General features: G+C 56.7%; 2 protein-coding genes and 2 long non-coding RNA genes across 23 annotated transcripts in view; 3 read left to right on the forward strand and 1 right to left on the reverse strand.

Annotated features, from left to right (window-relative positions):
* MCF2L (MCF.2 cell line derived transforming sequence like) overlaps positions 1-24,322 on the forward strand; it is a 210,158-nt gene that overhangs the window by 77,881 nt on the left and 107,955 nt on the right. For 4 of the 20 annotated variants that reach the window (XM_015439548.4, XM_074021466.1, XM_074021468.1 and 1 more), the window contains exon 1: positions 6,437-6,686. The exons of 3 other annotated variants lie outside the window; for them this stretch is intronic. In XM_015439548.4, the coding sequence (XP_015295034.4) occupies positions 6,437-6,686 (250 nt within the window). Of the gene's footprint in view, positions 1-6,436; positions 6,687-7,211; positions 7,532-7,826; positions 8,189-18,765; positions 19,229-24,322 lie in introns of those variants that run through there. 13 more of the 20 variants (XM_015439554.4, XM_074021475.1, XM_005586287.5 and 10 more) reach the window with 6 other exon arrangements.
* Positions 769-7,150, reverse strand: LOC107128035 (uncharacterized). The gene is made up of 3 exons (XR_010582439.2): positions 6,591-7,150; positions 2,791-2,894; positions 769-1,034 (listed from the first exon to the last, which is right to left on the reverse strand). It is a non-coding gene; the product is annotated as an uncharacterized lncRNA (long non-coding RNA).
* Positions 16,626-18,119, forward strand: LOC141408924 (uncharacterized). Its single transcript, XR_012426613.1, has 2 exons — positions 16,626-16,762; positions 16,838-18,119. It is a non-coding gene; the product is annotated as an uncharacterized lncRNA (long non-coding RNA).
* LOC135968013 (uncharacterized) lies at positions 19,615-22,130 on the forward strand. The gene has a single exon (XM_065533035.2). It carries the CDS (start codon positions 19,751-19,753, stop codon positions 20,426-20,428), a length of 678 nt encoding a protein of 225 aa, XP_065389107.1. The 5' UTR covers positions 19,615-19,750; the 3' UTR covers positions 20,429-22,130.

The raw sequence follows: 24,322 nt of genomic DNA on the forward strand, positions 1-24,322 counted from the left end.
GAGGAGATGGCGTCCACTTGCAGTGCACCTCAGCGCAGGGTTGCGGGGGGCAGGGGGTCCCAGCTGGGGCAGTGCATAGCCCACCTCGGATGGCCCCTGCCCACGGTGGCGACTCTTGAGATTCCCTTGAGGCGGCCCCGGTGCCCTGGGTTCTACAGTTGCCCACGTTGATGTCAAGCTTTGAGTTGTGGTTCTTGCCTCAGGAGCAGCTCTCCCCACCATGCAGGCAAATGGTCTCTAGTTAAAGTGAGTTTGCCTTTTGTTTTTTCACCAAACAAACCCATCCGAGCAGTACCCGGGCTGCCCCCAGGATGGCGTGAGCCCACCATGATGCTCCCTGTGACAGGGACCCCCTGCCAAGGAACAAGGTGCAGAATCCCACAGCGCCCTGTGTCTGCTCGCGTGGATGCGTGTTACCGTAACGTGCACATGTAAAAGTCATGTACGGATTTCAGAAACTTTAAAATAGCCATACCCTTTGGCCTGTACCTCTACTTGTAGGAAATTAACCCAGAGAAACAATCAGATGTGAGATAAGGATTTACCTGTGTGTTTCTTTGCCAGTGTTTATGACAGCCAAGAATCACTAGAAAACCTGATTAAAATTTGAAACACATCCCAGGAAATATTCAGCCAGCTACTTAAAATCATGCAGATGAGTAGCATCATGAAAAAACGTTTGAGTGAAAAATTTGTTACAAAGAATATACATTGCTGTTATAATTTTGTATAAAAAGGCATCAGAAGGATAAAAAGACCTCTAGGTGATGCTGTTGAAGTGTATTTTATTTTTATTTTCTGTATTTTCCAAAGTGAATGCAATGATTTTGTAGTCAGACAAAAATACATATTAAGTTACTTGTTTTATGCATCAAAACGTAATGGTCATTTGTGTGTGAGAACGTTAGATGATGGAGTCCAGGTCAGCAGTCCTGCCAGATTTTATCCCCAAAAGACCATCTCCTCACTAACTGTCCTTATCAACTGATTCTGCATTATAGTTTATGTTAATGTGAATTCCAGACTTCCTTGCCCTGCAAAGGTACAAAAAAGTCAGAAGTCCAGCAGCTCCTCCTCTTCCTTCCTCTCCCGCCCCTCCCCTCCCTGTCCCCCACTTCAGAAGTGCAGTCCTTCAGTCGTCCGTGTGTGGACCAGGACCTGCTCACTGCTGGGACACAGGGACCTGTTCACACGTCACACTGGCCCCCGAGGGGGAGGTGCCAGCAGGTGCCCTCCCGTCACCGCATGGAGGCCATCACATACCCAGGTGCCACGTCACCTCTGCTGCAGCGTGAGCTCTGGGCGGGCAGGAGCCACCAGCCTTGCTCAGTGCCGCACCTCAGAGCCAGCCCTGGTTGTCCGGAATCGAGGGTTCGTTTCCAGATTTCTGGGGCCACGGCTTCAGTGCATCCCTGACATGCTGGGTGTTATCCCGCCAGGCTCTACCAGCTACGATGAGCTTGTGAATTTCCTCACAGTCCTTTTCCAGTCTCCACCCTCTCTGATTCCCTCCCAAGCCGTGGAGTGAGGCTGTGCAGAAAACACCTATGCCTTCCCTCCTGTGGCCGGGGCCGCTCCGCCCTCCATAGCCCTGCTCCCCCCCTCCATAGCCCTGCTCCCCCCTCCATAGCCCTGCTCCCCCCTCCATAGCCCTGCTCCCCCCCTCCATAGCCCTGCTCCCCCCCCTCCATAGCCCTGCTCCCCCCTCCATAGCCCTGCTCCCCCCCTCCATAGCCCTGCTCCCCCCCCTCCATAGCCCTGCTCCCCCCTCCATAGCCCTGCTCCCCCCCCTCCATAGCCCTGCTCCCCCCCTCCATAGCCCTGCTCCCCCCCTTCCATAGCCCTGCTCCCCCCCCTCCATAGCCCTGCTCCCCCCTCCATAGCCCTGCTCCCCCCCCTCCATAGCCCTGCTCCCCCCCTCCATAGCCCTGCTCCCCCCTCCATAGCCCTGCTCCCCCCCCTCCATAGCCCTGCTCCCCCCCTCCATAGCCCTGCTCCCCCCCCCATAGCCCTGCTCCCGCCCTCCATAGCCCTGCTCCCCCCTCCATAGCCCTGCCCCCCCCTCCATAGCCCTGCTCCTCCCCCTCCATAGCCCTGCTCCCCCCTCCATAGCCCTGCTCCCCCCCCTCCATAGCCCTGCTCCCCCCCTCCATAGCCCTGCTCCCCCCCTTCCATAGCCCTGCTCCCCCCCCTCCATAGCCCTGCTCCCCCCCCTCCATAGCCCTGCTCCCCCCCCATAGCCCTGCTCCGCCCCCTTCCATAGCCCTGCTCCCCCCCTCCATAGCCCTGCTCCCCCCCTCCATAGCCCTGCTCCCCCCCTCCATAGCCCTGCTCCCCCCTCTCCATAGCCCTGCTCCCCCCCTTCCATAGCCCTGCTCCCCCCTCCATAGCCCTGCTCCCCCCCCATAGCCCTGCTCCCCCCTCCATAGCCCTGCTCCCCCCCTCCATAGCCCTGCTCCCCCCCTTCCATAGCCCTGCTCCCCCCCCTCCATAGCCCTGCTCCCCCCCCTCCATAGCCCTGCTCCCCCCCCCATAGCCCTGCTCCCCCCTCCATAGCCCTGCTCCCCCCCCTCCATAGCCCTGCTCCCCCCCTCCATAGCCCTGCTCCCCCCTCCATAGCCCTGCTCCCCCCCCATAGCCCTGCTCCCCCCTCCATAGCCCTGCTCCCCCCCTCCATAGCCCTGCTCCCCCCCTCCATAGCCCTGCTCCCCCCCTCCATAGCCCTGCTCCCCTAGTCTTGGGGTTGGCACTGGGAGCCTGGCCCTGCCTGCTCCAGCTCCCAATTCTCACCTCCGCTTTGTGGCTGATCATCCAGAAAGGTCGGTCGCTATGAGGATGTTTGGTATCCAGGTGTCGCGTTACCTTCAGCCTCCCTCCTGGAGCGCCTCTGGTTCCTGGGAGAGAGGCTGAGCCAGGGATGGAAAGAAAGCCGTCCCTTGGGACACACGGCTTGGGACCTTACCTAAGTGTCCTGGGTCTATCTGCTGGGAACTTTGTGGATGCCATTCCCCTTGCGACACTACAGACACCACAGGTCTGCATCTTTGTGCCTCTGTGTGGCCTGGGGCAAGTCGCTGAACCTCTCTGCATATTCTGTAACATGCTAAAAACGGTGCCTTTTCCCAGCTCTCTGTGAAGACCAATAGTTTACAGTGTGGGGAGCATCTGGCAGGTGCCTGGAGTGCCCAGTGCTCCCTAATGCCAGGTGTAACGGTGACAGTCGTTCTTTAGGCAAGAGTTAAATGATTTTTGTGGAAAGATGGCATCATTTGTGCTATAATTTAAGGCAGAATAAAGACTTGACAGAGCTAGAGAGAAAGAGAGACTTAGTTTAACAAATCAGCTCCTGAAATTGTGGGTGTTGGAAGGTCCAGAATCCGCAGGCCAGGGGCAGCCGGGGACTGGGGAGAGTTGGGTTGCAGTCCAGGCGGTCTGGGGGCAGAGCTCCCTCTTCCTCGGGGAACCTCTGTCTTTTTCTCTCAAGGCCCTTGATGGATTGGGTGAGGCCCACCCACATTATGTCACACGCTTTACTCAGTCTACTGACAAAAGTGCCAATCTAACCTAGCATTTGACCCAATATCTGGGCATGGTGGCCCAGCCAAGTTGCCAGTAATAAAGTCAATGGCCACAGAGACCAAGGGTCTCCACCCTGGTACCCCAACATGACATGGTGCCAGCTAGAGGATGCTGGCCAGGGGACAGAGTGGATGGCACAGGGTTGAGGAAAGAAGCCAAGAGCATGTGTGGAAATGCCCAAGGGGTGAAGAGGGAGATCAGAGAAGTGGGATGGGCCAGAGAGTGTGGCCTTTTCCTTTCATCTTGCTTTTAAGATGCAACAGATTTCAGCAGTGGTTCTCAAAATGTGGACCAGCACATTCAACATCCCAGGGAATTTTGCTAGAAATGCACATCCTCAGGCCCCACCCCAGACCTCCTGGATCAGCAAGGAGCCATCAGAGCCCAGCCATGTGAGCTTAACAAGCCCTTGGTAGATCCTGATACAGCCCAAGGCTGGGTATGCTGGAGGGCACCTGCCGGCACCAGGAGAAGAGGGCAAGTGCTCAGGGAGTGTGGCCTGGGGCCGTGTGGGATGAGGACCAGGGAGAGTGTTTTGCCTTAGACTAGTGGAAAGGGCAGGGCCTGCATTTCAGGACCCTTCTGCCTGATGACAGGCTTTCCCTGAAGCTGGAGGGGTGGGGTTGGGGTGGGGGGTGGGGGACGGGGAGTGGTGAAGGTTCCCTGAACTGACAGGGAATGAGTTAGGAGCAGACCCATTTGAGGGCACTTTTTGGAGACCATGTATAGACAGGAGGTAGCAATTGTGCAGTGGTAGGCACAGTGGGGTTGCTTCAGCTCTGGGCAGCCCAGGGGATGCTTGTCCACACAGGGAGAGGCTCCCATCCACACCGAAGCCTTTCCAGAGTCCTCCTTTCACTGGGCTCCAAAGAGATTCTATAGAACCAAGTGAAACTGCTGATACTCAATACGCTTCTCATGTTAAGCAAAAACAAAAACAAAGCAGCCATTTCTTACAGATTTACTCAGTACCTTCTATCTGTGGTTGTTGTACTTCTTATTCTGTAATTATTTTTTATTATGAATTATTTATTTCCAGATCTGTCTGGCCTATCCAGACCTGTGGGAGCTATAAGGGGAAGTACTGTGTCACCTTCATTTTTTTATCCCTTTGGCCTTGCTCCATGCCTGAAAGGTCACCACACTGGAACGTCCAGGCGCACATGTGCCACTGGACAACGGGATGGTGGGGGACACACATGTTGCTGGATACTGGAATGGTGCACGCATGCTCTGTTGGACACTGGACTACTGGTGCATTGTTGCCGGATGCTGGGATGGTGCGCGCATGCTCTGTTGGACACTGGAATGCTGGTGCATTGTTGCCAGATACTAGAATGTGCGCGCATGCTCTGTTGGACACTGGACTACCGGTGCATTGTTGCCGGATGCTGGGATGGTGCGCGCATGCTCTGTTGGACACTGGACTACCGGTGCATTGTTGCCGGATGCTGGAATGGTGCGCGCATGCTCTGTTGGACACTGGATTACCGGTGCATTGTTGCCGGATACAGGAATGGTGCGCGCATGCTCTGTTGGACACTGGAATGCTGGTGCATTGTTGCCGGATGCTGGGATGGTGCGCGCATGCTCTGTTGGACACTGGACTACCGGTGCATTGTTGCCGGATGCTGGGATGGTGCGCGCATGCTCTGTTGGACACTGGACTACCGGTGCATTGTTGCCGGATGCTGGAATGGTGCGCGCATGCTCTGTTGGACACTGGACTACCGGTGCATTGTTGCCGGATACAGGAATGGTGCGCGCATGCTCTGTTGGACACTGGAATGCCGGTGCATTGTTGCCGGATGCTGGGATGGTGCGCGCATGCTCTGTTGGACACTGGACTACCGGTGCATTGTTGCCGGATGCTGGGATGGTGCGCGCATGCTCTGTTGGACACTGGACTACCGGTGCATTGTTGCCGGATGCTGGAATGGTGCGCGCATGCTCTGTTGGACACTGGACTACCGGTGCATTGTTGCCGGATACAGGAATGGTGCGCGCATGCTCTGTTGGACACTGGAATGCTGGTGCATTGTTGCCGGATACTAGAATGTGCGCGCATGCTCTGTTGGACACTGGACTACCGGTACATTGTTGCCGGATGCTGGGATGGTGCGCGCATGCTCTGTTGGACAGTGGATTACCGGTGCATTGTTGCCGGATGCTGGAATGGTGCGCGCATGCTCTGTTGGACACTGGACTACTGGTGCATTGTTGCTGGTTGCTGGAATGGTGCGCGCATGCTCTGTTGGACACTGGACTACTGGTGCATTGTTGCCGGATACTGGAATGGTGCGCGCATGCTCTGTTGGACACTGGACTACCGGTGCATTGTTGCCGGAAGCTGGAATGGTGCGCGCATGCTCTGTTGGACACTGGACTGCTGGTGCATGTGCACATGTTATTGGCACGAGCTGTAGTTCAAACCTCAGCCATTTGATGCTTGAATTCCCAAACCATTCATGGAAAAGGGTACTTCTTCCTGCTGGAATTCTCTCTCTCTTTTTTTTAACTGATTGGGGAGTGGGGTTGGGGGGGTGGTCTTGCTACATTGCCCAGGCTCAAACTTCTGAACTCAAATGATCCTCCTCCCTCTGCCTCTGCTTCTGCCTCGGCCTCCGGAGTAGCTGGGACTACAGGCCTGAAATACTGTTTCTTTAAGGAAGGGCACGTTACCGGTAATACCAAACCACAAAAGGATAGCCGCGGTTTTGGGTGAGGAGAGCCAGAGAGTTTCTTGCACATGGCCCTGTGGTGGCGGTCATGGCCCTGCATAGACACGAGCTGGAATCTGCAGGTGGCAGCCGGGACGCTGCGGGTGTCAAGTGCAGATTGTGGCCTGGTGCCAACCATGGCGAGGGTGGAGAGCCCCGTGCCTGCAGCGCGCGCTTCCTGCACCGGGTCCTGCGACCTTGGGCAGGCGATGCCCCTGCGGGAAGGGGCTGGTCCATCTCCGGCCAGCCAGGGACCCACGCATGGACCCAGCGACCCACGGACCTGCTTACCTGGGCGCGGCGCGGATGGCATGCGGCCACGCGGAGGGGGCGCGCTCGGCTGCTGCGGCCTCTGCAGCTTCTGCACCTGCCGCGGGGCGGCCGGAGGTAAAGGGAGGCGGCGGCCAGGCGCGGCCCCGCGGAGGCAGCTGCACTCGCTCAGTCCACTCGCGGCTCCGCGCGGCTGCCCGCAAACCGGGAGAGTGTGGAGACCTGGAACCGGGGGGAGGGGCGGGGGCACTTGTGCGGCACCCGCGGGGTTCCCAGGGGACCTCGGCGGTGACACGAATTTCTAGGTGACCTGTGTGGTACACTCACAGGGCTCCCAGGTGACCGCGGCGGTGACCCGCGGGGCTCCCAGGTGACCTCAGCGGTGACCGGCGGGGCTCCCAGGTGACCGCGGCGGTGACCCGGGGACTCCCAGGTGACCGCGGCGGTGACCCGCGAAGCTGCCAGGTGACCTCCGCGGTGACCCGCGGGGCTGCCAGGTGACCTCGGTGGTGCACTCACAAGACTCCCAGGTGACCCACGGTGGTGACACGCCGGGGCGGGCGCGCGCCGCTTCCGCTTCCGCCGAGCCGCCCCCCGCCCCCCGCGGCGCAGCGCGCGCCCCCCTCCCGGTGGCGCGGAACCAATCCCGGGCAGGGAGGCGGCGGCTCCAGGCTGAAAGCGCTGCCGTGGCCCCCTCCCCGCCTCCGCCGCGCCCCCTCCCCACTCGCACGGCCCCACCCGCAGGCGCCCCCCGTGCGGAGGAAGCGGATCTGCCAGCATCATTTCTGTTGTGTCGGAGGATGAGGTTTTGGCTGAGGACTGAAGAGATGGCCCTGGAAGAAATGGTGCAGAGATTAAATGCGGTTTCCAAGCACACGGGTAGGAGGAGCTGCTGGCCGTCAGTGATCTGTGCTTAAGCTTGACATCATGGGCTGAATTGTGGGGAAATGCGTCTGATTTTTGTAAGCCGCCCTCGTGTTCCTTTCTAGCGGTGGTAGCTGAGACATGGGGGGCACTGGTTGGTAGCTGGTGTGTTTTCAGAGGCTGTCGGCGATCGCGTGCTGCCCCGAATAGTTAAAATGACGGCACGTTGGTGTCACGGGCTCTCTCAGGGATGCTGGGTCTGCATGCGGAGCCATTTGTGTGTCTGAAATCTGCCCATCAACCTGCCCGTCCGCAGCCCTCGCAATGGAGAATGCACAAGTGCTTGCGAATTGAGAATGATCTGAGCCAAGGGCTTTCAGAGCTTGGGGTTTCAGAGCCAGGGGTGGGGATGGTGAAGCTACCTGGAAGCTCATTTTGAGGAGGAAAAAACCTGGACTAATCAGGTGGTTCTTTTCTTCATTAAATGCAATTTAAACCTCAGACAGATGTGTATGGGTAAAGAGTGGACTGGACGTTCATTTTCAGTATTAATCGAAATATTATTTCGAATAAGCTTTGAAGAGCAGTTCAGATCGATTATTTTAGGTGTAAGCAGAGACTGGGCTGACAGCTTGCATCTGGCCCTGGCTTTCAGGCGGTGGCATCTGAGTTCTCAGGCTGTGTTATGCAGAAGCAGAGGCATCCTTAACTAGTTTTCCTTGAAATGAAGAGGAAATAATGATATCTCATTAAAAGTAAGTTGCCAAGTGTTTTGCCTGATGTTGCCATATGTTATGTCATATATGCCATTACTAGTTGTCTAACTAGTACTTGCCTGGGAGATTAAAATGTCGGTTGCTTGGTTTGGGTGTGGTTCTCTGTCTTTCTCTACCCACCCCGATGGATTTTGAGAGCGAACCAGTGATTAAATCAGCATAAGCACCATCGTATGGGTTGGTCTAATCAAGATGTTTTTAATGGGGGTTTTGTGATCAAAGCTGCTAGGCTTATTGTATATGGGTCGAAAGCAAACAAAACCATTTTCATGCCGTCTGCTTTCTGATTCTTAGACTATCAGCTCTCTTTTTCTGAAGCTTGAGTGGAGCTTTTCCGTGCAGGGTTTGCAGGGTTTGAGTACGGTGAAGGGCTGTGTGGATGCCAGGTTCACAAGGAGGCTTCCGATCGGCTGCGGGGGTGGAGGAGAAAGCACCTCCTTGCCCTGCGTGCCTCTGCGTGTGGCTTGATGTCAGAATCACAGAGTGGGAACCGCTCCAGAGGGTGATGTCATTCCCCAGATTTTTAGGGATTGGGGTTTCTTCATGAGCTCCGAGAGACACGTGCGCATTTTTAATTGTAAAAAGGCCGTTTCAGAAGAGCAGCAGTGACACTGGCCGCTCACTGAATGTCCTGCGAGCCAGGCTCTCGGTGTGGGCCCTCTCATCTGGAACAGGCAGTAAGATGTGCGTCCTCCCACACATCTGCATTACTGATAATTGCATGCTTCACCAGGACTTTCAAATCCAGCTTACCAGATATCTTCGGTTATGAGCACCCTGCAGTGTTTAGTTAAGGGAGGTGACCCTGCATCACACTCCACTTACCACCCATGAACACTGGCCTCTTCCTTCAGCACAAACCCACTTTCTGCTCACGCTGTGTGTAAGGTACCACTCAGTGGAGGCAAGTTATTAGATTGAGAGGCTGTAAAACCATCATGAGGGGGGTTTGTGGTGCGATATTGACATGACGCTACCACAGAGTGTAGGGGTGTGTGGTGCACATTCTCTGGTAGGGGTGAAGGTCAAGGTAAACCTGATCCCCACCTCAGGTTTAAATTCCAAGCACTTCCTCAGGAGAGTTCCCCACCTGCAGCCAAATACCTTTCAGCTCGAGGTCATGGAGCTGCTTCTCCTTCTGGCGTCATGCTAGGGTCCGTGCCAGGTAAGAGCTGATGGCAACAGGACACTGATGTGGCAGCTGGCGTAGGTCCTCAGGGCAGTGGTGGCGCTAGGTCACAGCTGAGGGATTGCGTACAGCGGCTGGCCTTAGAGCAGCTGCCTCATTCAGCTGCACAGAGCCTCACCCTCTGTAGATTCACTCTAAGCCCACAGGCATTTTATCTTTGCTGCTGTCCAGGACATGCTGCTGCTGTGTTTTAATTTCAGATTTATGCATGTCTTCTGTCACCTAGAACCTTCATTATCTAGGCTAATCTGCATGTAAAGGAGGATAATGTGTGCTGTCCATATGGTCTGTGAATCTGTAGCCTTTGACCTTGAGAACTGACATTTTATATACTCTTCTAAACCTGATCTTTAGTAACAAGGCCGGGGCGCTTTCCAGTGGCAACTTCCCCTTGGCCCCCCTTCTATGTGATAGGGCTCGTTTTCATCTATTTTTGTTTTCTCTTTGGAATTTTAGTAATTGGTGAAAAGGTAGAAGACATTCGAGGGAGCAGTGCTATGGATCTAGTTGATTTAAGCATTTGATGAAACAGAACAGTGGTCCTCCAACTAGAGCATGTATCTGCATCACCTGGGGGGCTTGTTAAAGCACAGGCTGCTGGGCCCGCCCTCAGAGTTTCTGATTCAGTAAGTCTGGGGTAGGGTCTGAGAATGGACATTTTTTAAGTTCTTGATGAAGTCCTTCAGGAATCAAACTTGGGGAACTGCTGTAGTAGAAAAATCTTTAAACCTAGCCCCACCTTTTCCGTTAGTTGATCTCATACTAACTCTTGTCATAGACAGATGGTGATAGATGGATAATACATGGATAAATGAGTGGATGGATGGATGGATGGATGGGTAGATGGGTGGGTGGGTGGATGGATGGGTTGGTGGATGAATGTAGGGGTGGATGAGTGGATGTGTGGGTGGGTGGATGGATGGATGGATGGATGGGTAGATGGGTGGGTGGGTGGATGGATGGGTTGGTGGATGAATGTAGGGGTGGATGAGTGGATGTGTGGGTGGGTGGATGGATGGATGGATGGATGATGCCTACCTAAGGAAGCTTTCATGGAAACCCAAAGGACGGCCCGGGCAGCTGCCCGAGGCTGAGTGCAAGGAAGTTCCTGGAGGGTGGTGCCCTGGGTGGGCTTGGAAGTGTCATGCCCTCCCGCGTGCCTCACCCTGTGCCGCTCTTCATCTGTATCCTTTGTGACGTCCTTTATATTAAACCAGAAAATGTAACTAAGTGCTTCCCCAAGTTCTGTGAGCTGCTCCCGCAAGTTAACCCAACCCAAGGAGGGGTCGTGGGACCCCTGATGTGTAGCCGGCTGGGCAGAAGCACAGGTCACAACTGGGGCCTGTGGTTGGCATGGGAAGTGGGAGGTCTGAGCCCTCACCCTGCTGGTCTGACACTGTCTCCAGGTAGAAGGCGTCAGAATTGAACTGGGTCACCTGCCTGGCATCTGCTGCAGAATTGATTGGTGCAGAATTGATTGGTTGCCTGTGGTGCGGAGAGACCCCACACACTTCTTGGTGTCTGGGGGCCATGGAAGTCTTCTGTGTTGACTGTTGCAGGGTGAGAGCAGAGGAAAACAGTTTGTTCCCCTCAGTCATGAAGCCTGCAAGTTGCACCAAGGTTGTGAGAAGCTCACCTGAAGCAAAATCGCAGTGATCAATTTTGGAAAAAGGATACATAGGAAGTAGACTTGCCTCATTCTCTGATACTCCCGGCCACCAAACCCTCAAGATTGGCATCCCCACGGGGTATCTGCCTGCCGTGGCATGGAGCCCTCTCTCTCTCATGGCCACGTGACACACAGCTGAGGATGGCACCATGACAGTGTTTGTGTTACGGGATTGGGAAGCCCTTGGAGTGTGCGAGGCTGGTGTGTCCCTGAAACGGCAGGAGAGGGATTGAGAGCAGGGTCTTGGTCTGCTGGGGCTCCGGTAACACAGTGCTGCAGGCTGGTGGCTTCCACAACGGATGTCCATCTTCTCACAGTCCTGGAGGCTGGGAGTCCAAGGTCAAAATGTCACAGGGCTGATTCGTCCTGGGGCCTCTCTCCTTGGCGTGTAGACGTCGTTTCTCCCTGTGTCCTCACATGGTCGTCCCTGTGTGCATGTGTGTCTTAATCTCCTCTTCTTATAAGGACACCAGCCCTGTTGGGTTAGAGCCCACCCTAGTGACCTCATTTCAATTTAATGAACTGTGTAAAGCTCTTGTCTACAAATGCAGTCACACTCTGAGGTGCTGGGGGTCAGGATGTCAACGTATGAGTTTGGGGACAATCGGCCCGTGGCAGGCAGACATGTGGGCTGCAGGCCCTGGATGGCAGGTGGTGTGGGCGACGGGGTTCTGGGTGCAAGTGAAGGCCAAGCTGACGGAGCTTGTGAGTAAAGGAAGAGTGGGGTGTCGCCCTCCTTGAGCGAAAGCTGTGGCTGCCTCCTGTCCTTAAGCTCTTCCTGGGAAGGGGCCTGTGGCCTGAGCGGTGGGCTGAGGGACAGGGTAGCATGGAGGGGCTTTAGGGGATGAGGGAGCGTCCCAGGACCACCACACAGGCACAGCTGTCTGGCATCCCCCAGTTGCAGGTCTCAGAGGAAAAACTCTGGGGGAATTCGCCCAGGAGGCAGGGGGCGCGCATTTCTGTGTGGAATTGAAGAGCTCTCAGTAGAGAAGGTGCTGCTCCCTGGCAAAACGCCGCCTGCTCATTAGCCCACCCAGCAGTTTCTAACGAACGCCTTAGCACTCCCCTCTCATGCGCCTGCCTTCGGCCTCAGTGACTGGCGTCTCCTCAAGGAGCCATGATTTCTTTGTCCATTTTTTAAATGTGTTGAGGCCCTTTAGAAGGAAAACCATGCAGCCAAATGAGGTAGACGTCTGTGCGGGTTGCTATTTTGTAACATGAAATTTAGGTCTCCAATTAGATAGGTGTGACTATAAAGTACAGAAACATTTTTAAAGAACAATTAGCTTTTCTGGGATGTCGTGTTGTGGATCTTGTTACTAGGGATTCAGGAGTGGGTTTTTGAGATTTGAGCGGAGAGAGGCTTGTGAGGAAACAGTGAGTACTTTGAGCATCCTTGGCATCCCGTGTTGCCAACCTTCTGTGATCTGACACCACGGCTCAGTGTGTCCCGAGAGCTTCTAAGAATGCAGCGCTCGGGCCTCCTAGCTGGGTGAGTCCGATGCCCGCCATGCGAAGACGGCACGAGCATGGCCCCACGTGTGGAACCGGAGGCAGACTGATGAGCTCCTGGGGATTTCAGTTCCAGCCTGCTCTGAGGATACTGGGGGCTGACCCTGTGTTTGCTTGGAGTGCCCTTCAGGGAGACCCATGGCTCCAGGGGCTGACGCTGAGTGACCGCAGGTCAGGTCTCAGGAGTGAGCGATGCCGGGCAGCACCTGAGGAGGGGACGCCTACGAGGTTCGTTCCGAGTTTCGTGGGGACTTGTGTTGGCCACCGCCTCCTGAGTCGCACTTTTGCCTTGGGAGGGTGGCCACCTTCCAGTGTCTTCCCGATCTCCCTCCTCAAAGCCACTCCTGACTCTTCCACTGCCCCCTCTGACCTCAGCCCCCACTGTTTCATCAGCTCCTGTCCTGGCACTTCCTCACCTGGTGCCTCATCGCCTGGCACTTCCTTACCTGGCGTTTCATCCTCACCTGCCACTCCACATCCCCTGCTGGCTGCCTCCTCCCTTAGTCTTATGTTTAGAGTTCCCTGCATTTGGCATTCCCTAAGGGTAAGACCACCTTCTACAGTGGTGCAAACTCCCCCTCAGAACTAGGGGCGCCAGGTCCACAAAGGCCCCCGGGCACAGCTAACCTCTGAGTCCACAAAGCCTCTCGCATGGCTGACCTCCAGGTCTGCAGGGGCCCCCGGCGTGGCCAGCCTCTGAGTCCATGAAGTCCCCGGCGTGGCCAACCTCATTGGACGAGTTTGCTTGGACCTTTGCGCCCCTGGCATGCTGCTGTTCTGCTGGTTTTTATAAGCCTGGCCCCTTGGGTATGGAAGACGCACGGATTTTAGGGGTTCCATTCATTTTGCAGACGTTCTGGGGAGCACATTTGTTGATCATTGATACCAGCTGAATACCAGAGGGTGCACTCCAGAATTAGAACTTTAGGGACTAGTAAATATGAGAGAAGCTGGCTCGGGAGACCTGCTTTCGCTGTAATAAAGAACAAGGCATAAGCATCACAATCAGAAGTTCTCCAAGCTTCAGCTGCCCATGAAAGGCATGCTATGTCTGATAAACACATTTTCATGAGTAGAGAATAATTTTAACAGACCCTAGGGTCTATTGATTCATAATTTAACCAAATACAGTTTCTGGAGCCAAGTTAGTTCTGCAGCCTAAGTATGGAAAGCTCGGCTGCTTTGTCTGTGTGTTTCGCTTCCTCTGCCACCCACGACGTGCGGGCAGCACTCTCAACGTAGCCCCTTCTTTCACCAGAACTATCGTCTCCGCATCAGCTCACGTCACCGTCCGCAGAGTTGGAAGGATACCACTGTAAGTAGTATTTTCACACTTCTACCTTTCAGATTAACTCAGAATGCGTCTGGTCACATTCATTTTATAACTCTGGGTGTGGAGAAAGAAGCATCTCTCACGCCTTTCAGAATGTTTCCAAGCTAACTGCCCTTGTCTGATATACACACAAAAATGGAGCTGCCTCCATTGGAATTCTAGCGAAGTACTGAAGTTAGAACGTCTAATGCCTTGTGGTCATACCTGGATAAGATGTGGGATGAGGCTTTGCACCTTGTGAGGTTAGCAGGGCCCACTGTGAAGAAGGGTTGCGTTGACTATTAGGTTAAAATCCTGGTGCTGGACTCGTGACCTGTGAGGTCAAATCGGACGCACAGGCCTCCCGGGCAGCGGCAAACCCAGAGGCAAGGACCTGGTCTGGCAGGGCTGGCGCTGAGAGGTTGGGGTTGCCCAGTCTGACAGTGAGGGGCTTCCCAGCGCTGCTGTCACTACCCTGTGGGGGCTGCATGGGGAAGTCATTGGTCTCCACACAGCTCTGCCGTCTGTAACTGTGAATGTGACTGTGTGGTGCCTCGATTTCCTCATCTGCAAAATGGACTCAGGAGAGCACCTACCTGCTAGGGTTGATGTGACGATCAAATGAGTTAAATGAGTTAAGTCTGCATGAAAAGCACTTAGAAGCACCCGGCAGACAGGAGGCTGTGGGGAACTGTTTGCTGTTAGGGTCACTTGTGCACATGGTTAGTGCAGGCAGGTGCTGGCCATGAGCTCCTGTGCACAGCAGGGAGCCGCTGCCACGGTCATCCTCACATACAGTCAGGTGTGTGACCACACTGATGATCCCAGTAATGAAGTATGTGGGGATTTTCCAGGTAAATGAGAAGGAAAAGGGAGGTTCTGAGAGGAAGGGTCTGTGGTTGACCTCATTACGGTCACATGGTGATAGAGGTGACATCCGTGGTCATTATTCTCACAGATGCCCACGGTCACAGAGAGCACGAGCCCGGGTTCAGCACCCAGCACTTCGCAGGCTGCTCTGCCATAGCGAGCTCCTGTCCTCCCTCCCTCCCTCCACCCCAGGAGCCTTTGTCCAGCGTAGGTCCCAGGAGATGCCCAGTGCTGAGAAGAAACCGAACCTTTGGGAGGAGACACTCAAGAAAACTTACAGTTGTGAGTTTGAAAATACAAAAGAGCCGATTGTTCCTCCTAAATTATGGGATTGGCTGGCGTTTGCATCTAAATTGGGCTCTCAGCAAAGGTTCTGTTTTTTTTTTTTTTTTTTTTTGCTTTACTCCTTTATTAATAATGTTAAAGAAATGAGACAAATCTCCAAAGCATGAAAACCAATTTCTCAGCGTTAGTCCTAACACACAATTGTGCTACTTAACTCCCTAAAGGAAAGAACTAGTATTAAGTTTCATTAATGACATTTTTGGCAATCTATTAGGGATGGTGAGCTAATGCCCCAAACAAGACTTCGTTTTTGTGAGAATGCCTTATCTCTTAAAATGGAACTTGTTATGGACAATGAAGAGAAGGATTCCGGCTGGAGCACCTAAACGCTGCACAGGGGACCACACGCGGCTCCGGGCTCGGTCTTCAGGTCTGTCATGGGGCGGCAAGGCTGGGGCGGAGGGCAGTGTGTGATGCTCACGCAGGGAGCAGCACTGGGTCACCTGCACCTCTGAGGCCGAGCTGTGTGGCCTTTCCGGCCATTCACCAAAGGTGCCTCCGCCAGACCAGAGCCACGACCTTCCCTGGCGGGTCCCGGGCTCGGACTGAAGGAGAGGAGGGGCTGCTCGGCGAGTGGCCTCTCGGACACCAAGACAGGAAGACGACGGGGCCGTGAGGAGTCACACACCAAACCTGACGCACAGGCCTCCCGGGCAGCGGGAAGCCCAGAGGCAAGGACTGGTCCGGCAGGGCTGGCACAGGGGGGTTGGAGTCGCCCAGTCTGACCATGAGGGGCTTCCCAGCGCTGCTGTCACTGCCCTGTGGGGGCTGCGTGGGGAAGTCACTGGTCTCCACAAGCATGCTCTGTCCTTCCCTGCACCCCACGCTTTACGGAGAGAGGAAGCGAGACACCTCCGTCTGTGCCTCACCCCCGGTGCACACGGCGGCTCCCACCCGCATCAGCCCGGGAGCGCTGAATTTTATTTTATTTATTTATTTATTTTATTTATTTTGAGACGGAGTCTCGCTCTGTCGCCCAGGCTGGAGTGCGGTGGCGCGATCTCAGCTCACTGTAAGCTCCGCCTCCTGGGTTCCCGCCGTTCTCCTGCCTCAGCCTTCCGAGTAGCTGGGACTACAGGCGCCCGCCACCTCGCCCGGCTAGTTTTTTGTAGTTTTAGTAGAGACGGGGTTTCACCGTGTTAGCCAGGATGGTCTCGATCTCCTGACCTCGTGATCCGCCCGTCTCGGCCTCCCAAAGTGCTGGGATTACAGGCGTGAGCCACCGCACCCGGCCAGGGTTGAATTTTAAATCACCCAAGGGCTCATTTAAGACCTGCCCTAAACAACTCCCTACTCCACGACTAATGGAGTGGTTAATGTAAGACTCTTTTCCTGCCAGAAATGATACCAGTTATTGATACGGATTTCTTAACAGTAGCTTGGGGCCACATTGTGTGAAACAGACTCCCGGGGTTCACAAAAGTCAACCTGCTTCTCAGGGGCCCAGGCATTCTGGAGCCTCCCTGAGGCCAGCCAGCGGGGTGACAGGAAGAACTCGGATCTCACGTGGGTTTTTTGTGTTTTCTCATGGCGGGGCTACCAAGGAGCTTAGGGAGGAAGTGGCCCCCGCCAGCCAGGAGAGGACAGCCGGGTGTTCACGATGGTCGCTGAACCCAAAGCTTGTACGCGCCACATATGAGAAGAAATGAGCTGATGGTGAGCGAGCTTCCTCTCTCAGGACTGATTTTTGAAAAATGGTTTTAATTAGTAACATCTTTAAAACATATTTAGATGTTTAGGACGTTGAATGATGGACGTGCACATCCGACCTGCCCAGCTGCAAGTGGCACTGCCATTCCAATTTCCGTGACTTTCCTCAGCACCTTAACCACGCACAAGGGAAGGAAACGCAGAGAGAGGGGTTTGGTGCTGACCCCAGAGGCGACCCTGATGGCTCCTGTGCTCACCGCTCCCTGCTTCCGTGAATACAAAGCCTCTGTCCTTGTGGATGGAACCAGCATTTAGGGCTTGATTTCCTGGTTATTCAAAGAGGCCCTTGGAGGATCACCTTAGGTCAGGAGTCGGAGACCAGCCTGGCCAACATGGTGAAACCCGGTCTCTACTAAAAGTACAAAAATTAGTTGGGCGTGGTGGCAGGCATCTGTAATCCCAGCTACTTGGGAGGCTGAGGCATGAGAATCGCTTGAACCCAGGAGGTGGAGGTTGCAGTGAGCTGGGATCATGCCACTGCACTCCAGCCTGAGGGCTAGAGCAAGACTCTGTCTCCAAACAAACAAACAAATAAACAAAACCAAAGAGACCTGAGCTCTGGAAACACCACGCGAAATGCGCCATCTGTTTCCCCATTTTCATGCGAGTCAGGTTAGGGCTTACCTGTCCTGGGCTCGCACACAAGCCCCCAACAAAACGGGGTTCATGGTCTCTGCTCCTGGGTGGCTGAGACATTGAGCCTCTCACCCTATTTTCGTCTGTAGCTGTTTTGGGGGATGCAGCACAGAGAACGAGCTTCTGGCCATTTCAGGGGGCGGTGGCCTTGGGACCATCTTGTTGCATCTGGGTGGTGGGTGTGGAAGGCAGGAGGGGGATGGTGTGTGGGGCTCTGTCTTTCCTGGCAGAAGCCGGCTCTCAACACCTGTAGCTCTCAGAGGAGCAAACCCAGCACAGAACACTTTGAACAGAATCACCGTATTTGTGGAGGCTAATGGGACACCAAGGTGCCACTCTCCGGAGGCTAATGGGACACCAAGGTGCCACTCTCCGGGCGTGGAAGCAGCCTTTCCCTCTGACGTCCCCGATGCCAGTGGGGGACACAGGAGGCGGGACCCTCCAGCCGTTCTGTGAGCGCCTGTGCAGGGTGTCCCCGATGCCAGTGGGGGGCACAGGAGGTGGGACCCTCCAGCCGTTCTGTGAGCGCCTGGGCAGGGTGTCCCCGATGCCAGTGGGGGACACAGGAGGCGGGACCCTCCAGCCGTTCTGTGAGCGCCTGTGCAGTGTGGCGGGACGGGTGTGCGCTGAGTAAACGATGCTGAATAAATGCATTCTCTGGCTGCAAACCAGATGCATGCTCTAATCACGTCGGCTCACAGAAGGGCACATGTGGTGCTTGGGACAGTGTGTGGCTTTCACAAGCAGGCCTGAGCTCCAGCCCTGCCACCTTCTCTTCCTGTGGCCTGAAGCATAGACTAATAAGAGTTAAAATGGCATTAGGCCATTTACATGGCCTTGCACATCAGCTGTGAGGCTGGAGCCTTGGGTGTGCCCAGCATGGTGCCCACTGACTCTGAGAGCCTGAGGGTGGCACGTCACCTCGGGGGCCATTGGGAGCCCTGGACACTGTCACCTCTCCTCCCTCGGAAGCAGCCATGGGGCAGAGGGTGGGAGCTGCTGCCTTGGGACCAGCTAAACACCTCTTGGGGAAAAGTATCTCCGGCCACTCAAAGCAGCCTCATCACTTCCTCCCTCGAGGAGCTCGGCAGCAGACGGGGGTCACAGGCGTGGAACTTCCCACTTTGTTTCAGGACAGCCAGCAGCACGTCCCTCCCTTCCTCCGGGTTTGTAGTTGTTTGTTTGAACTTGAGACTTCCTGAGGCCTGGAAGGTGTTTTTGGCTTGCTCCATAAGGCAAGGGGTCCAGCCCACGCAGCACCCCCCCCGCCCTGTCTGAGGAAGGAAAGGCCCAGAACTTGTACACAGCGGGGCAGGCGCGGCAGCCGGGTCTCTCGGCACCACGGCATTGTCTGCCTGCTCTTCCCGCCGTGCAGGGCGGTGGTGGCTCGGGCCAGGCTCCGGGAGGCCAGGCCTGGGGCGAGGACGGCTGAGGGCTCCGGGAGGCCAGGTGCTCCGAGGAGGTGGCTCAACCCTCTTGGGTTCTTTCTTGTGACTTGGTGAAGCCCAGAGTCATCAGAGTCCTGAGCACCTGCCTCTCGTGACCATGCAGCACCCACCCGGCTTTTAGCTGTCCCCGCAGAGACCCGAAGGCTGTGTCTCCAGCATCAGGGGTCGCCTGTGGTCCCTGCGTGAAGAACCAGAGCTGTGTCCGCTTTGTAGCAGCCTTCGTGACAGGGCGGCTCGATGGCCGAGAAGGGAGCATCCCGGGGGACCCTGCGGCGGCTGTGGTCGCTGCCCAGGAGGCGCCGGGGAACTGCAGGGCGCTCGAGGCCAGGTGAGATGCAACGGGGTCGCGAGGCATGGGGGCAGGTGCGGTGTCCCCTCTGCAGGTGTCCTCTTAGTGGGCAGGCACCTCCCTAGGGTATTTCTCTCCCCCACTTGACCAGCAAAACCTGTGCAGCTTGGAGACTTTTTAAAAAGGTGGAGATGACTGCTAGGCATCCCGCTCCAGGTCTGTGGGTCCAATTTTCTTTGTTCGTCTTGGGGTCGGCCCCGTCCTGCAGTTCTGGAACCTGGGCGTAGGAATTTCTGCTCCGATTGGAAAGACGAGCGGACTCGAAGTGAGGGAAGCAGCGGTAGCGGGTTTAATGAGGCTCCCCTGGGCACACGCGGTCTGTGGGCAGCTGGGTGTCCTTTGCGTCACAAGAGGTGTGTTTTGGGGGGATGAGGGCGCAGAGCTATTGCAGACGCGGCCCAGGCCAGGTGGACCAACAATGCAGGCTCGAAGTGCCACACACAGAGGAGCTCAGGCTGCCCAGGCCCCTCTCAGCCATTCAGGAACAGCAGGAACAGCCCGATGGCACAGCCTAAACTCTCACAAGTCACAACCAGTGCTTTTGTTAACTTCAGAGGAGCAAGGGCATTCTGCTGGCTTGAGGGAGAAAGGAACTTTTCTGATTTCCGCTCCGCCCTGCCCTTTCCTCGGTCTGGCGACCTGGAACCACGGCGGGCTGTGGAACGTGGGCAGATGTTGGCTGGAGCCAGCCCCCTGCCCTGCTTTGACCTGGCTCCCCATGGGGTTTGGGAGCGTTTCTTTCAGGGATGGGTGGGCAGCGGCCGGGCATTGGCAGGCGAGCGTCAGGGAGAGGAAAGGGAGGCAGCACACACATCCAGATGGTGCCTGACTGCCCTGGGACCGAGTGGCGCTGGCCAGGAGGGGCACCACGCGCGGGACAGCCTCTCGGGCTGCCGCCTTGCCCTTTCCCCCGCCTCGGGCATGGACAGAGCCTGTCACACTGAGGAGGACTGTGTCACTTGCTGCTGGTCAGCTAAGTGTACGCTGTGTGGGTGCAAGTACCCCAGGGCCAAAATAACAGATCCCAGTCTCCCTCCGACTCCACTGACATCCACCCCAGCACGGTGCGAGGGAGGCAGCCAGGGGCCGTGCATGAATCCCGCACACGCCAGGGTGACCGGAGCTCCATTCACGCCCCACCACCCTCTGAAAGCTGAAGTCATAAGACCCTGGACGTGAGCACAGCGGGGGCTTGGAGACGGGGACCCCGAGACATCTCCTTCCTGTGCAGTGGGGACCTGAGGTGTCCCCTTCCTGTGCCTGAGAACCCCTGAGACATCTCCTCACTGTACATAGGGACCCCCGAGATGTCTCCACGCTTCACGGGGTACCACCCTGTTCCTTGTGGGAGCAGGAGAACGCAGGAGCCACAGTGAACTTGTCCCCGTAGCTTTCACAGCAACAGGGGCCCCTCTGCGGTGGCAGCAGCGGGAGACAAGGCGATGAGTGTCATCCGCTGTGAATTCTGCGGTGCTCTGGTCCCCTGTGAAGACACTGTCCATGACGTTCACACTCACTGAGCCACGTCCTGCCCTTGGCTGGAATGTGAGGGCGGTGAGGCACCCCCATCCTGTAAGGAAGTGTGCACCGAGCCCTGGTCCCATGGCATCTGAGTGGAGCGGCCCCCACGGCACAGATCACCTGGATATAGTGAGAGGCAGACCCTGGGTCCCTGGGCCTGTGAGCCTGAGACTGGGTGACCACCAGCTCCCGGCAGGGTCCACACCCCGAGGCACAGGCAGGGGGACGCACGGCCTCTGTGTGGGGCCTCCTCCTCCAGGCCGGGCGGTGCAGGTGCGGCTCAGAGCCCAGTGCCCTCTGCCTCCCATCGCCTGGGCTGCCAGTGTGACCTGCCCGGCATGGGCGCCTGGGGACTGAGCCTTGTCCGGCCCCCTCCCAGCCCTGGCTGTCTCCCTTGGCAGGAGCTCGGCACCGCGCAGGTTTTCTTCCCAGGATGTGTGTCTCTGATTGGAAGGTGGAGGAGTCACAGACGCCCCTTTGTGTTTCCAGGTCTGGACTGGGCAGGCCCCTGCCGGGGCTGGGGGAACATGCTCAACTCGCGTTGGACCTGAAGGTTGTGGGGAACCAGCCCCGGAGTGCAGCGGTGGAGGCCATGTCTGAGGGGTCAGGCAGGGGGGGCCCCAGCAGAAAGCATGGGGCCGACGAGGGGTACCAAGGGACAAGAGCTCAGGAGCTTTGGAAAGAGGTCTAGGGGCCTAGTGGGCTCCAAGGAGGGCAGAGAAGCCCCACATGCTTCTAGCAATAGGGGCTGTGCCCACCTCGTGAAGGGGATTTCTGGGCTGGGGACGAACGCACAGGATGTGGAGGGGTAGGAAGGGCAGGTGACAGAGGCTTTTTCCAAGATGTTGGCCATGCAGTGGAGAGGAGTGGACTCTGGGCCAAGGGTGGCCGCGTCCATGGGGCCTGGAGCCTGCAGACTGCAGGAAACCACGGAGTGGTGGCAGCAGGGGACCCAGGGATGGAGTGAGCCCCGGCTCTGTGGTGGGCGGCCGGGGGCATCTCCCAAAGGCTCTGCCCCCTCTGCCCATCAGGTGGGAGTTGCGGCAGACGGGGAGTCAGGGGGGCCTCCTGTGGAGGAGGGTGTGTGCCACGGAAGGCTGCTGAGCCCTCATTGTGTCTGGTAGGAGCAGGGGTCACAGCTGTGTCGAGAGGCCTGCCCTCGTGTGCTGTGGGAGGGAGAGGCATGGTTGCGGGGAGCTGGACCCTCAGGACAGGGTGAGCTGTCCCAGCAGTGGCTGAGCCTGTGCTGCATAAGGGGCTTGGCGTGATGTCTGCGATCGTGTCTGTGGTTGGAAGTGACGTCTGGGCTGGAACTGACACCCAGTTGGAGCCGTGACAAAGGACAGGATGATCAGGGAAATTGCAGAGAACAAGGGCAAGGATGGAAGCTTGAGGGGCGCCGTGGTGTGGAGGGGGTGCGGGTGGAAGAACCTTCAGGAGCTGGGCTGGGGCTGGGGCTGGGGCACAGCTCGTCCCCAAGTCTGTGGTGGTGACTCTGAGGCGGCGCTGGTTCTGGTGAGGAGGTTGGGGAAAGCACTTCCTGATGCCTTTGGGCGTGGAAAGTGGTGGGGGCAGCCAGGCCGGTTCAGTGCAAGGCTGGAGGTGAGGTTCAGGTGCTGCCCACAGGCTGTGGCAGGGACGCAGCACTCAGCAGGTGCCTCAGGGTTTGTTGGAGGTGAGGGGGTAGCAGGGCCCCTCACACAGGTCTAGGGTTGCACGTTCATGGCAGCTGGGTAGGGACGGGAAGCTCCAGTAAGATCCACCATGGGATTTTTCACCAGAAACTTCTAGAAGTTAATTCTGTGTTGTGAGAATAAAAAAGTTGAGATGCCTTTGGCTTCCCGGCCGGGCGCGGTGGCTCACGCCTGTAATCCCAGCACTTTGGGAGGCCGAGACGGGTGGATCACAAGGTCAGGAGATCGAGACCATCCTGGCTAACACGGTGAAACCCCGTCTCTACTAAAAAAATACAAAAAAACGGCCGGGCGCGGTGGCTCAAGCCTGTAATCCCAGCACTTTGGGAGGCCGAGACAGGCGGATCACGAGGCCAGGAGATCGAGACCATCCTGGCTAACACGGTGAAACCCCGTCTCTACTAAAAAATACAAAAAACTAGCCGGGCGAGGTGGCGGGCGCCCGTAGTCCCAGCTACTTGGGAGGCTGAGGCAGGAGAATGGTCTAAACCCGGGAGGCGGAGCTTGCAGTGAGCTGAGATCCGGCCACTGCACCCCAGCCTGGGCGACAGAGCAAGACTCTGTCTCAAAAAAAAAAAAAAAAAAACAAAAAAACTAGCCGGGTGAGGTGGCGGCGCCTGTAGTCCCAGCTACTTGGGAGGCTGAGGCAGGAGAAGGGCGTAAACCTGGGAGGCGGAGCTTGCAGTGAGCTGAGATCCGGCCACTGCACTCCAGCCTGGGAGACAGAGCGAGACTCCGTCTCAAAAAAAAAAAAAAAAAAAAAAAAGATGCCTTTGGCTTCCCATCTGCTGGGGAGCGTGCCCAGTGGCACAGCGGAAACCCAGGCCAGACCTCACAATTGCAGGATGAGCCTGCTCCCTTCTGTCCGGCAGGCGGCCTTCTCCGGGCATTGCCCTGCACCTCGACGGGCCCAGCGGGGCTTGAGTCAAGCTCCGTAAATGCAGCGCCCGACATCTGAGGGCCGCCACGCTGCGGGTTCCCATCTCCACAGCCCGTGGCGCTGGGCAAGGCAGAGCCTTAGGCGGAGACAGGGAGCCGGGAGGAGTGTCGGATGCCTGTGGCCTCTTTACAGCTCCGTGGCCTGCCTTATCTCGCCGGCTCTGCCCTTGGTAATCAGGATGTGAGGCGGGTGACGGACACTTGAGTGCTCGTGACATATTGTGGCCCTGGGGAAACGTGGCGTCTGCAGCCTCCTGGGCCTTCCCTTCTGCCTGGCTCCCTCCTCCTCCACCCGCCCACCTGTGTGCCTGGGTCAGGCTGGCTTCTGCATCTCTGAGGACAGCCCTCTCCCCGCGCTGCCGCTGTTTTCCTTGGGTTGAGCACTGAACAAAGCCCCTTTGGGTTAGGAGGCAGGCGGACTTCCACCCCACATGGAGGAGCAGCCTCCGCTGCCCGGAGGAGACGGTGCTGGCAGAAAATGTAGCTGCAGGTGGCGACTTTCTGATAACCAGGAGGGGAAGTTGTCCTTTTACTGAGTGGAGGTTGGGGCCGGTGCTGAGGTTGTCCGCCTCCTCTCTGTCCTGCACGGCCTGGTGGGGAGATACCACCACACTGCAGAGAGAGCAGCACCCTCGCTGGGCGCCAGATCTCCCGGGGTCCACCTGTGCTGCTCTGCCCTGGGGTATTCGGAGCTGAGTTCCAATTAAGCCAAGAAAAACAGATTGTTTTACTTAGAATTGAGAAATTCTCCTCCTTTTTTTTTTTTTTTTTGGAGATGGAGTCTCACTCTGTCACCCAGGCTGGAGTGCAGTGGCGTGATCTTGGCTCACGGCAACCCTGCCTCCTGGGTTCAAGTGATTCTCCTGCCTCAGTCTCCTGAGTAGCTGGAATTACAGGTGTATGCCACCACACCGGGCTA

The sequence above is a fragment of the Macaca fascicularis genome, chromosome 17, assembly GCF_037993035.2.
Source record: "Macaca fascicularis isolate 582-1 chromosome 17, T2T-MFA8v1.1".
NCBI classification, from domain to species: Eukaryota; Metazoa; Chordata; class Mammalia; order Primates; family Cercopithecidae; genus Macaca; species Macaca fascicularis.

What these genes read in the sequence shown, in the direction of transcription:
- LOC135968013 (XM_065533035.2), top strand. Translation starts at nt 19,751, where the DNA reads ATGGCACAGCCTAAACTCTCACAAGTCACAACCAGTGCTTTTGTTAAC.